This window comes from Trachurus trachurus (assembly GCF_905171665.1).
Source record: "Trachurus trachurus genome assembly, chromosome: 12".
Lineage (NCBI taxonomy): Eukaryota > Metazoa > Chordata > Actinopteri > Carangiformes > Carangidae > Trachurus > Trachurus trachurus.
In genome coordinates this window covers 23945210-23957717 of record NC_139908.1, presented here as the reverse complement: position 1 = coordinate 23957717, position 12508 = coordinate 23945210, and the positions used below count along the sequence as shown (strand labels likewise).

Genomic DNA, 12508 nt, shown 5'->3' with positions numbered 1-12508 from the left:
CTGGTAAAGCCAAAGAGAAATGTGTGAAGGCCTCACAGTCTGTTACAAGCGCTGCAGGCTAGAGCACAATCAACACACACACACACACACACACGTGCACACAAATACACACGCAGCATACAGACAATGAACACTCGCTCGTACAAAGGGCTAATCAAATGGCAAGGTCCGTAAATCTCGCCAAGACACAGGTATGCAAATGTTCTCAGACTGGCTGAGTCTTGCAGGAGCAGTAGGCAATTTAACCTGGAAAAATGTACGATGGGAGCAGTCCGATGGTTCAGGAATAAAGACGCAACACTTTGCATGGCAAAGCCTGATCCCAGGTAAATTAGCAATCAGACGGCTGCTTTTATTTGCCATGATTATAAAAAATGACAATAAGCATTGCAGTTATGGCCAGAAGTCTGACAGAAATATGAGGAAAATAGCAACAGCAGCCTGATGAAACAAATGGGCCGTGGGTCAAAGAATTCTATTAGTGTGTGTGCATGTGTCTGTGTGCATGTGTGTGTGTGTACCTGTGAATTCCAATAATGCTTGCACTGCGTGTAGTGATGTGGACTACAAGGCACTGCACTATAAGCATGCATGTCTTTGTGTATGTGTTCATGCGTTCATCAGAGCACTGTCATGTGCACACGAGTGAGCGTGTGACTCTCTATTATGACTCCGTGTTGTCGGGTAGCTAAGGAGGCTGAGCGCGGTATTAACACTGTCATGGTTGGGGATTGGACCACCCATGTTTGAAAAGCCGCTATTCGTTGGGATCAAAGTGCCCACCAAGTCGCCAGTGGTGGTCCTGGGATATATAGAAAGATCATGAAGCATGTAGGATGGAAAGAGCGCTTTGCATTGTTCCGCCCCCTCTAGCTGGCTACTATGCAAACCAACAGACTGTTGCCTCTGCGGGTTTCTCATTTTCCCTTAAAAACCAATTGGCGAGCCCCAAACCAGAGGGCTCCATGATGATGATGCATCTGTCTAATGTTGGTCCACCAAAGTCTGAGGACTGAAACAAGCCGGTAAATGCAGCGCACGATTCTTCAGTTCCTTGTTAGTTTAATCAGCTCAAAACAAATTATACACCTGACCCATGAATTTGCAGTCACACAAATAGTAACTGCTGCTGAGCTAGCTACTGTGCATCACAAATGGGCTGCTCTCAATCACATTCAGCATGTACTGTATGTCTATTTATCTCCAGTCTTTTCCATAATCAACGTTAGATGAAACCCATGTATCTGCAAAATGCTTAGAGATACTGCAGTTTCTCATTAACTGGTTTTCTCAGTCCCCCCAAAAAAGGCAATGACATCCATGGCAACGATGTCAACGACAAGACATCAGGTTGTTTCTACACTGAAAACATGAGCAGGTGCAACCCTTGTGCTGTAAGCCAAATCAGAATCAAATCCTCAAGAGAAAATGGCTGTGAACAGTGTAACTCACACAGATACAATCCATGGGTATCATCATCCTCATCCAGTAAAATTAACAAATGCACCAGTGAAATCATCTAGAGTGTTACACAGTCAGTCAGTGAAGTGCAGAAGAATCCAAAGATACAAAAGGAAAAGCAGTGTGTGGTGTTTCAACAGGCCGTACCTTTACATTCTGTCGCCTTTGACCTTTCACGTGCAATCCATCTAAATCCAACAGAAGACATCCCAGGAGCAAGTACCATCCACCATGGTAGAGCATGACTGCAGGAGACACTCTGAGTCTGTCCACGCTTCAGCTCTGCTCACTGTGCCCACAAGCAGACCTCTGCACAGGAGGCTGATCCAGCTCTGAGCAGACACACCCACACACACCTACTGGATACACACACCCTTCCACTTTTACAAGCCATACATCTTGTACAAACAATACACCTAATCTGGATGGAGATGTAGCCCAGCCCATTAGCCCTGGGGAGGAGGCCTCTGAACAGAGAGAAACAGTCAACTAACAGAGAGATTGAAACTGACAGTGTCGTCAAAGCTGGAATAATTTAAACTTCAAAACAACCCAAAGTCTTTTAGATAGTTTGGATTCACGCAGCATTTACTGTCAGCACTCAGCTAGCCAAACTAGATTGAGGGTGAGAGTGAACATCTGATCACAGCAAGATATTGGCACAACGCTAACTGCAACATCATGGGCAACTAAAACTCTGCACTGGTGAGTAACTGCTCCTTCCAACTGAGGGGAAGCAGAACAAATGAAAACAGAGACGCGGATGATGTGAGGGAATCCCCACTGCTTTCACACATGGGTGGGTTTCGGTTGAAGGGAGCCTGCACACCAGAGTGAATAAAAAAATCTCTGGTAGGGAATAAGAGGAGAAGAAAGCCACAGTGAAATAAACCAAATTCAGCAAAAGAACCACAGTTGAGAGGATGTTAGAGGGGGAAATATTCACCACTGGCTTGATTTACACCTGTGGGCGGACATGGAGGAGACCTCCTCTGTATGAAAAGTCAAGCTCAATGGGGCAGCTCAGTGTCACAGGAAGTGTTACTTCATTTCTATTAGGAACAAAAGGAGAGGTGGTCTAGCATAAACAGCAATATAAATAAATGAGAGCAGAGGGAGGTTGAGTCAGGGTGAACAGAGCAGCTTTAAAACTGCAGGGCAGATGTGCACAGGGGAATCAATGATCCCTTTTTTTTTTAAATTGTAAACAACTTCCCAGGACGTCTACATCCTCCTCGCCACATAATCTCTTCCAGAGATCTGACGACATGAGGATTTCAGTCCTCGCAGTGGGTTTGTAGCACAGTGAGGGCACAGAGAGGAGAGCGGCTGCATGTTGCTGATGCAGCAGTCTTATGACAACTTTCCATCATCTGGCATTCAGCCCTGTATGATTTATCTTCACAGCATACATAGACGCCTCATGCTAAATGATGGTTTGGGAGAGGAAAATTAATAGTTTGAGCGTGTTGGGGCGTCTCACGTTGAGAATTGGTTCTGCGCTGCTTAGTGACAAAATAAAGAAATGAGGCAAGAATTCTTCCTTTTCATCATTTCCATCCTTTCTTTCCAAATTCTTGATCTCCTTCTCCTCCACCTCCTCCGCCTCCACATCTTTCATCAGTGCATCACCTCTTTCAATAACCCACTTCCTCCCGTCCTCCATGATTTGAGGGCCTCCTGGCTTGTCTGTAATTACTTTATTTTATATTGGAAGCAGTGATAAACTTTGCCAGGCAGATGAGAAGTTACTCCTTGTCTGTGGCCATGTGCGTAAAAGAAAAGCTTGACAATGTGCAGAAACTTCCTGTGTTAAAACCAAAGGCTCTTTCACTTTTTACAGCAAATGCAAAGCATGACTCCCTTTCCTTGTTTTAATTGAGCAAACTGTTCATTCATACTCTTGTAAAGCCTTTATTTGCTCTTTAATGCATCATGCAACTAAGAAACCCCCAGAAAAGATGTTTTAGCCCCAGTTTCCATCCACCGCATGGATTTTGAGGGTTTGTCATAATAATAATAATATTGAACTTTTCTTCCTAACACTGTCTTGAGGAACGAGAGCTCTGTATTCTGCTGACTCTGTTCTTTTGCTGCTCTGACATGTTCGTGGTGTTGTGTGTCATCTTCCTGCGATGCCAACAGTTTGGTTGAGCAATTCCCAGCATGAACCGACGTCAGAGTGTCTCTTGAGACTATTATTTGATTGGTCTGACCTTTTAAAAGAGTTCACTTAACTGTTCGTAAATCTGTAACACAAAGGACTAGAAAACCATATTACTCATGTACTTTATACACTTTACAGAGAGAGAGACATTCATAGAAATAGAACCTCTTCACTGTCTTCTATTTTTCTTTCCTGATCATATAGGATGACTTCCACTAATGGCAGAGCTCTGCAGACACAGGAGCAGCGCTGTGAGTAAACTCCATCGGCAGACCCATCATCTCTGAGCCAACCACAGCAGGACGTCCATTTTGCACAGACAGAATATTCGACTCAAGCTTTTTCTGGCCCCCTCCAGCAGATATTGAGTCTATCATTTCAGGAGATATGTCAGCACATCTACCATTACATCTGCTTCCTGCAGTCTTTGTTGCCTGGAAACCTGGCAAACTTGTTTGTTAAGCAACCCCATCCTCCAACAGAGCACCATTTACAGGAGGGCAGAAGAATTAGCTGAGCAGTATTGGATTGTTGCTTTCTGGCACGAAAACATGTTGTTTTTGGCCAACGATGTACTGTAACCTCTCTGATGCTGAAGGAATGATCTCGCAGCAGTCTACAGTTTGCACTGGTTCAGCTCTCCTGACAGGTAGATGATCAGTGATGAAGTCCGTAATGATAGGTGTGTAGGAGCAGTCTGGATGAGGGGTGAACGCTGGGTAACCTGCCTGTCCTCATTACAACCCAGCTGGATAACTCTGACCTGGACCTGACCTCTGACCTCAGCTGCGGCCAGCTGCTGCCTCTGGCCAAGTACGCAGCAAGGCCGGAGAGTGAGAGTAGAAATGTGACAGAAACGCATGAGTCCACATTAAGTTCATGTGTGTACTCTACTCGATGTGTAAATAGGCCAATGATTAATTAATGTTGAAGATAATGATCTGGAACATCATCTGTTTGGTGAAGACTTTTGATCTGATGGGCAATTTATCAATCAGCAATGCCTGATCACCTCAACACTTAAACTTGTCTTAGACATGACATTTCCACCCAGACTTTACTTAAAGGTTTTTATGAACCTTGGTGGATTGACAGAGTCATGGAAAAGTATAAAAATAATGAATCATTTTCCCCCCACTACTTTGTTTTTTGTCTCTTTCCAGTTAAACGCTATTGTTCAACAAGTTTTATGAAAGAGGGCTCTCTGGAGATTTGAATGGAAAACACTTGGTTGTGATAGGATGTGGAACAGGGAATATTACAACCACAGGCGTGTGTGTGTGTGTGTGTGTGTGTGTGTGTGTGTGTGTGTGTGTGTGTGTGTGTGTGTGTGTGTGTGTGTGTGTGTGTGTGTGTGTGCGTTTCTTTCTGACAGATGCAGCTTTAGGGAACAAGTGAATAAAACCATTTATAAAAGTGAGTGGCCTCTGAAGAACTGGTTTCATTCTTGTGGCGACACTCAATGTAGAAAACCAAATGGCTCTGTCATGCACAGTCTCTCCCTCTGTCACTGACACACATTTTTTCCAGACACTGAGAAAGCCCACCTTCTTACCCACCATCTTTTGGAGAATAAATGTTCCAATCAAAAAGGAACAATTCTGATCACTCAACTTCTGATCACATGCTTAAGTTTTAATTTACTAAAGCTGATTAAGGCACCGCCCAAGTCTGGTTCTGCTCGAAGTTTCTGCCTCTTAAAAAGAAGTTTTTCCTGTCACTGTTGCCATGTGCACTTGCTCTTGGTGCAATCTGTTGTGTCTCTGTAAATACTACGAGGAGAAGGTCTATATCTTCTCTCTTTGTAAAGGGATACCTTGAGATAATTTGTGAATTACCACAATATGAATAAAACTGACTTGACTTATCATTTGTCTTAGCCTAATGTAAAATAAAAATCATCGTATTACTTGCTTGGTTGGGTGAGAAGATAAATTTGCAATTAATATAAATCAATAAAAGCAACAAACCTTCACGTAATGAGGAAAAGTACAATGAAAACTGTTTCCAGAAGAAAGTAGTTCTGACTAACATTGAGCATGCTGAATATGGGGGTTCAAAGCCATTGACACACTAAGCTCTGGCTTTGTAATCACACATTTAGCTGAGGTTCCTGACCTCCAGGAGTGTTTAAAATCACCAAGCACATTGAAGTAACTGCACATTAACTGGTCAAGTACCATGTCTCTGAAGAGAGCACCTGTCAAGGGAGCTATTGGCCCCAGACAGGACATGCATCAGGAAACCCCAACAACGAGGCCCCACAGTTTGAAATGTTCCGCCTCAAAGACGACAGCAGCAGACCTTAGCGAAGGAGAAATAGATCTTGTTAATGAAGTGCTGTGTGTGGATTTAATGAGAAACAGGCTGCGTCCAATATCACCTACAGTACTTATTCATCTATTCATTTGTTGTTTCCTACACGATAAACGAGAATTACGCAATAATCAGCTATCTACAGTATATTGTTCATCTGCTGACTGGTGATTACACTATTAGTTGTTCAGTTCATAAATTGTCACAAGCTGCCAGAGTCCAACTTGACAACCTCAAACTGCTTGTTTTGTTCAACCAATAGTGAGTGTTTGACAATTGTTGGACATTTATGTGACAAGACAGACGCCACTGTATATTATGGTTTCAAGGTAACTGTATGTATGTAGCCAGAGACAGCAGGCACTTAGCTTAGCATAGCACCTGCAAAGCTCACTAATGAACATGTTATATCTTGTTTTACAGTCCAAAAACAGTGTTATGGACCTGCACCTTTCTTGCAGCAACCAGCAGAGACTACTGTTAGAGGTTACTGGATACTGAATTCTTCAGGTATGTAACTCTTGGCGATTTGCTATTCATAGAAATGTGTTTTTTTTGTTGTTGGTTTTTTTTTGGTTATGAATGAGGTGGTTCGTAAAATTCTTATTTAAATTCATAACAGATTCAAAACTGATCCAGGTTTTGATCCAGGTGGATCATATTAAATGCATAGGGTGATTGATACTGTAAGTGATTGACACAGCAGAGGAGCACAGAGACGGAGATACAGGGAGACATGTAAACATAAAAAGATGGACAGCCAGAGGAGACGGATTTGGGCGCAATAAAAAAAACTGAAAAACAGAAACAGATGAACAGAGATCGACAGATAATAAGAAGGAGATGCAGCCCGCTGAGGAAGATTTTACCAACTATTAAGACAGATCTGCTGCGGCTTGTTCCTGCAAACAACAAACAACACAAAACAGCAGGAGAAGTCTCTGTCGTCTACATCATCGCAAAGGCATCCCAGTGCCATCCTAATGGAGGAGCTCTGTGCCTGGTGGGGCTGGCATGGCACGGCACCGTCTGCTATGTTTTATACTCAGGATTGTAGTCACTCCTCTGGCTGCACACTACTGTATGCTGTAAAGAGAACCAGACCCGAGCTGATTATTTCAGAGATTTTTCTATGCACACGAAAATGTAAATTCAAACCAGCTTTTCTTTTCCTTCATGTCCAAGCATATGGTTGCCGATGTTTCCATTTTAAATGCAGAAACAGAAACATGGTTTATTCTCCAACTGCCAATGTAAACAATCCTATGTATATGAGCAACTATGTTTTGTTTGGTCTGAGGTATTAGACTACAATGTGTGTGTAGTGATAACAAGATGGGTTACTAAATCTACAAACTAACTAAAAACTGATCAGTTTCATCAACACAAGTTTGAAATTGAAAAATGAAAAAATGAAATATTGTCATGACTTCCTGTAACGTTTTATGTTTTATGTTTCCTTTTGAAACATGATTTTCAGGTGGGATAACACAAACCATTGTGTTGGCAGCTTTAGAGAGAAAGAGTGTGAGGGAACAATCATAGAACTGAGCTGGTCAGACACTGTATGACTAGAAAATGTCAAACACCAGTTCAGTTCATATGGGGTATTCATTCAGACAGTGCAGTAATTTATTTGTGCTATATGTAAATGCTTCTTTGTTTTATTGTGAAAGGTCAATTGCTGCTGACAAACTAGCTCTATCTTGACTCCTCCCTTCTTGTCTCCCTGCAGCTGTTGGCAGTGGTACTTGTTCGGCTCTGGTGGAGAACTGGTTGATGTGGAGCTACACCAAACTCACAGAAGCTGCTTATCAGAATAAAGACAGTGGTACCCACTGATGCATCAAGAGATGACTGAAAATTGTGATGTTGCTGTGAAAAAGTGATTTCCAGTAAGTCCAAGAGCCCATTGGACTTTAAATGACAGAAACAAAGAGACTTGATGCAGCACTGTTCATGTCTAGATTAAAGTAGAACAGTTAAGGTGCTGCAGCTCTCCACTTCCTCAGGCTGATCCTTTTAGTTTTACATCAACTCAAGACTGACACTAATGACTTTCATTACGAATCTGATGATTACCAGCACAAACAGTTAGTTAGAAGTTGAATCCAGCATTTGTGCAAATTTGCTTTAAAATACCTCAAATAATTACGGTTATTTATCAACTTTAAAAAAAAAATATTTTCCAAAAGTTAACAAAGAAAGAAACAATAGAACAATAAAGATTGACCACCATGTATACACTGTTTTCTTGCAGTGATAGAGTATTACTCAATAATTCTGGTTCTAGTTATGAACCACTGACAGAGAGGATGAGAAAAAACAATGAGTAAAGCAGAAGCTAAAATTAGATAGTGTGATTTTTCTTTTCTTTTTTTAAAATCCTTGTTTGCTGTCATTTTCCCCCTAGACTTTCCCAGTGTTTCTAATCCTCTAAATAAAACATGTAACTGAACTGATACATTTCCAGCTGTTTTTGGTAAAAAATCAAAAGGACTCCTACCTGTAATTAATCAAACTAGGTTTTCAGTTTCAACACCCACATGAACCCTTGTGCAAGTAACAACAAAGACCAGTGAGAAGACACAGACTGATGGGCCACAAAGCAGACACACACACACACACACACACACGCGCACAAGCAAAGTGGGCCAGTCAGCCAAACATGAGAGGTGCGGCTGCCGGTCGGGGCCTCTGACGCCTGAGGCTCAGCACCACAGCACTAATTAATGACAGACACTGGACTGGTGGTTTTACAGACAGTGAAACCAGACCAGTGGTTGATGGACCGGACTGAAGCTGCCTGCCTGCCCACAGCTGGATATGATCACCATGACAACTGGTCAGCTGCCCACACTATTGAACTAAAGCTTCAGGACTCAGCTGCCTGCTTTTTTGTTTTGTTTTTAACACCTTAATGAGCAGGGGATTTTCAACACAGCTTTAAAGAGCACTGCTGATGTTTATCAGCAATTAGGGGCCAATATCTTTCACTCACAGTTCTGCCAAGGCTGAATAATGACTCATCCTCAGGATTCCCCAGCAGGTCCTCCAGGTCGTTCGAGGACAGCAGAATATTCTGCAAGGAAACAAGAGGCGACAATTTCTAAATTTAAAAACCACAAACAAACACAGCTCAGGGCTGAACTAATGAATAACCAAAACACACAGAGTTGTTAAAGTCATCAGACGGGATCAAAACCAAGTCGGAATGCTTTTGAATCCTCTCATGGTATTTTATCATGCTTCATAGTATATGACACGTTCAGCATTCAAGGTATTAACTGCAGGAGTCTGAGTGTCTGGGTTGTGGTTTCAAAATACTTTGCTTTGTCTTGCTGTTTACATAAGTCAAAGGAACCATACTACAAGTTAATATCACTTGAAATTTCCTGATCCTGCGTTTTTCTTTTCCACCCAACTTTCCTCACCTCCAGGCTGTTTTGGTTGCGTGTTGAGCGGGGAGGCTTGGGGGCCATCTCACCGCAGCGGGGCAGGTGCTTGCTGCAGTGTTGTTGGGCGGCGTCTGGGTCACCCATCAGGAAGGTCAGCTGTCTGAGATGACCCTGTGGAGAAGGAGACATGAACTGTAGGGTGAGCAAACAACACTCACAACACTCGATGTAAAGACAGGACACCATCTTCATAGGAAAAAGAAATGTATATTTTTCTTGATTTACAGCTGCAGCCTGAGAATGGCTGCAAGTCACAGACAGATACTGAAGTGTTTGCATGTGTACACCCGTAACACGCTACATCAAATTGTCCTTTTGAAAGGTTTAGATTTTCTGGACTGTGCCAACTGCGGCAATAAATTTCAACTTTACAATAAACATAGTTTATTGCTTCTTCAAGTAGAAGCCACAGATTTCTGCTCTAATCAATTCTACTTTCATGAATCTCCATAAAATCCAAATATCACAGTAAAATCCTGTGTCAAAGGTCAAATGGGGATCAGTACAAAAGAAGAAAAGAAGAGTGAGTCACACATATCTTCAGACATCTATTCTTTTTTGAATGATGTAATTCCTCTGAGTACAACGCAGGAAATCATGTCATTTTATGAGTTAAATTGTAAATCAATAAATGATGCAAAAAGGACCAGTGAATAGATATGTTCTACTGCTCTCTTGACATTGAAACACAGATTCTGAAACTGTGTCCTGGTAGTTTCAGCTTCTGTCTGTACTACGCAGCTTTCCATGCATGCACATACAGTACATACACACACAGAATGGAAGCACAAGTTTCTAACACTCACACTCAACACAGGGAGGTTACTGCAGGTCACGGTGCTCTGTGATTGCATCAGTGACATGAAAAAACAAAACATTACCAGACATTTTGAAAAAAAAACCTGTGTCCTCGGGCTGGTGTTTTTCGAAGAAGGGGATGGTGGGTGATAAAGTATGTGCCTGTTTGTCTGTATATATGTGTGTGTGCACTCTTAAAGACAGGTGAAACCACACACAGATTTTAATCTACAATATTAAAATGCAAATTTCCCCTTGTTTTGCCAAATTCAAACATGCTGGTGCTTGTCACAAAGCTAATGAATTAATCAGACCCACTAGAAAAGACTGAACTGACTCATTTTAATAAGCCGTCTGATCTCACATCTTTTAAATCAAACCCTGAGACAGGTGGAAAGTTGCAGACACACATAATAAGTTCCAAGCAACTACATCTGAGAACTGTGGTTTTCTTATTTGATGCAGATTCCTGGTACCTCTGTTAGAGAATGATGTGGTCTAAAAATAGACTGTAAACAAAATATCATGTGTGTCTGCTCAACACACATCTGCTGAACACTTTCATGAGAGTAAAGTTTTTCTACTGATTTTTATTGGTCATTGATCTTGGGTTATTAAACCAGTTCAATTAAGAGTATATATTGCATTTCATTACATGTTAACAAGATTCAGCGTTTAAGTGAGCACTGGACAACTAGTTTGTTTGCTGCAGAAAGACTGTGTCAAGTAAACAAATCTTTATCTTTACTCATCACAGCCAGAAAACCGTCAAAAAACAAAAACATCTGGTCAGACAAGAACCAGTCCATTAGTAGATTAAATAAAGAGAAATGGGTCTTTATGATGTTTAACACCTTATAAGGAAACTTCATGTGGCTCAAAACATTATTACTTAATGAGCATCAAAGGCCTTAAACTACAAGGTGAAATTGATGGGAAAGGTGGGAAAGACATGATACCACGAAGACCTGAATTCAAGCCCACATTACTGAAAATACTGAGTGTGATTCTGAGGAACTAAACACACATCCAATATAACATCTGCCTAATGTGTGTAATATGAAACAATTTTTCACATGCAATCATAACAATTATCTAGAATCACTCTCTGAGATGGATGACAGAGTAATAGAAGAAAGCAGGGTACAGTAATGAATAGTTTAGCACTGTCCATGACAAAAGAAAGTCCACAAACAAGAACTGTCACCACATCTGGGTGTGGAGGTGCTTCGTCCTTGGAGCTCAGTAAAAAGCTGTCATCAGGGGAAACAAGTCATTGGAGAATCCAGTCTATCTGGTGCTAAGAATAAATCCAGATGTAGCCTCTTCACCCCCATTGTGACACAGTCACACTGTCTGCTCTGATCCTCAGACTGCCTGTTGTAACTGGAGCCCAGTCACAACTTATGGCCAGAATTTAGGCCAGGAACTACACAGCCTTTAATAGAAGACTTTCAGTTTTTCAGATTTTTCAATTTTAATCTGCACTTAATCTACACAACTCAATTCATTCTCACATCAGACTGAAACAAAAACCAGCAGGCATCTGAAATGGACATAAAAAATACATGCATCTAAAACTGGAATTTGATGTAAATATTTACATGATCTGAACTTTACATGTTCCCCTTCTGGGTTATTCCCAGAGTCTGAACACACATAGGTCTGGTTAACAATCAAATAAAGGGAAATGAGATCTTCATGGTGTGTGGAGAACAGGGAGGGGGATGAGGATACTGAACTCATCCTCTGTCCAAACACTCATCAGCATTTCCTCTGTAATTTTACATAACACTGGTGCTTGGGGGGGGTAATTGGAGTTGTGGTGTGGGCAGGTTACAGGGATTTCTATGCATACTTTATCAAAACAAACACGTGGTTTCTAAGCATCACAGACAATACGTCTTTGAGTCTGTGATGAAAAGGGACTGGGGTAAGGCTGGGCCATGGAGCTACAGTATCTACTTGGGTGTTCTCTCCTGTGAATGGGTGTTTGTATGTGTGTGTGAAGATGAGAAGACATGCATGTCTTTTTGGTCAAAATTGGACAAAAATGAACTAGACGTTACACATGTGAGTTATTATCCTGACAAAGTTGTGTTAAATATCATTTGGCTGTGGTATAACCATCCGGTCATAAAATGTGTCCTATTACACACATGCAATATAGCATAACACTTGAAAATGAGATCATTCAAAATCCCACTAGGGCTATCAGACCCCCTGAAGTTCATTGTTTAGTCAGCTGAGGGTCTGACCTGCGGTTAGCAGAAAACTACTTAATGAATTCAGCTTCTTGTAAATGTTT

The 12508-nt window shown here is 41.6% G+C and overlaps 1 protein-coding gene across 1 annotated transcript in view; it reads right to left on the bottom strand.

The window, feature by feature from the left end:
* Positions 1 to 12508, bottom strand: part of LOC310994289 (uncharacterized protein) — a gene marked incomplete at both ends in the record, with an annotated part of 113653 nt that overhangs the window by 63373 nt on the left and 37772 nt on the right. The window contains 2 exons of the mRNA XM_083982931.1: positions 8946 to 9026; positions 9379 to 9513. Of these exons, the coding sequence (XP_083839057.1) occupies positions 8946 to 9026; positions 9379 to 9513 (216 nt within the window). The remainder of the gene's footprint in view (positions 1 to 8945; positions 9027 to 9378; positions 9514 to 12508) is intronic.